Source organism: Papilio polytes, unplaced genomic scaffold (assembly GCF_000836215.1).
Source record: "Papilio polytes unplaced genomic scaffold, Ppol_1.0 DF822999.1, whole genome shotgun sequence".
NCBI classification, from domain to species: Eukaryota; Metazoa; Arthropoda; class Insecta; order Lepidoptera; family Papilionidae; genus Papilio; species Papilio polytes.
Window position 1 is genome coordinate 1 of NW_013526205.1, and position 1013 is coordinate 1013.

General features: G+C 43.0%; 1 protein-coding gene across 1 annotated transcript; it reads left to right on the plus strand.

The window, feature by feature from the left end:
• The first annotated feature begins 6 nt into the window (after positions 1–6).
• LOC106105299 (non-lysosomal glucosylceramidase-like) lies at positions 7–1001 on the plus strand. The gene is made up of 2 exons (XM_013285591.1): positions 7–87; positions 642–1001. The coding sequence occupies exons 1-2, from the start codon at positions 62–64 to the stop codon at positions 916–918; spliced, it is 303 nt and encodes a 100-aa protein (XP_013141045.1). The 5' UTR covers positions 7–61; the 3' UTR covers positions 919–1001.
• The last annotated feature ends 12 nt before the right edge of the window (positions 1002–1013 follow it).

Sequence of the window (1013 nt, forward strand, 5' to 3'; positions counted from 1 at the left end):
CAAGTTGTGGTCGGGCTCATATTACCGTTTCGACACCCGCGCTTGCAACCGCAATGTGGTGATGGCAGATCAACTGGCGGGGCATTGGTAATATATTACTATTATTTTTACTAGCTGTTGTCGTGCGGCTTCATCCGTATCATTTTTTTTAAAAAACCTTATTTTATTGTGAAATTTTTAAATTGCAAATGGTTTCACAATTCAAATGCACAAATGACAACGAATGCCTTTGACAGTGGATAACAATTACCGTTACCATGACAACCTCGCTTCCTTGACGGTGCCTTGTAATTTTTGTCCTTTTCTCGCATGACGACTTTTCCCAAATTATTTACTCGCTAAGTTTAATAGCGTGAAATTACGCCTAAAGCGTGTCGTAAGTATAGGGCTTTTTATTGAAAAAAGTGTTAGTCAAAAATATACTGTAAATGCTGACATCCTATGTAACTGAGTAGTGTGTGTTTACGCTTTATTATATTAGTATACATAAATAGACTTGTGAACAATGTCCAATTGACATATTATAAAAAAAATAAAATGATTGTTGAACTTAAGTGTAATATTAGGCAAGTTTTTCCCGCGACTCTGTCCGCGTGGAATTCAATTAATTGTAAAATGAATAGATATAATAACTTGTGTAGGTATCTCCGCGCGTCCGGCTGTACGGAGCAAGTGTTCCCCGACGGGAACGTGAAGAGAGCGCTGCAGATGATATACGACAACAACGTGTTACGATTCGCGGGGGGCAAGCTGGGCGCCGTCAACGGGTACGTGGTGGGTGCGGGGGGTGCGACGGGCGCGGTGGGTGCAGGGGGTGCGGCGGGCGGGCACGTGGACACGACGGCGCTGCAGAGCGAGGAGGCGTGGACCGGCGTCACCTGCGGACTGGCCGCGCTCATGATATACGAAGGTAAGTGAAATCTTTACAGTTACAATTGGAGTGTCTTTATGTAATACTAGGTATTGTCTGCGTGGAATTTAAAAATCAAAAAAAAATATAACCTATGTTACTC

Bases quoted from the DNA above. Each gene is read 5' to 3' on its own strand.
- LOC106105299 (XM_013285591.1), top strand. From the start codon at position 62: ATGGCAGATCAACTGGCGGGGCATTG. The intron at 88-641 runs GTAATATATTAC...TAACTTGTGTAG, and splicing joins GATCAACTGGCGGGGCATTG to GTATCTCCGCGCGTCCGGCT.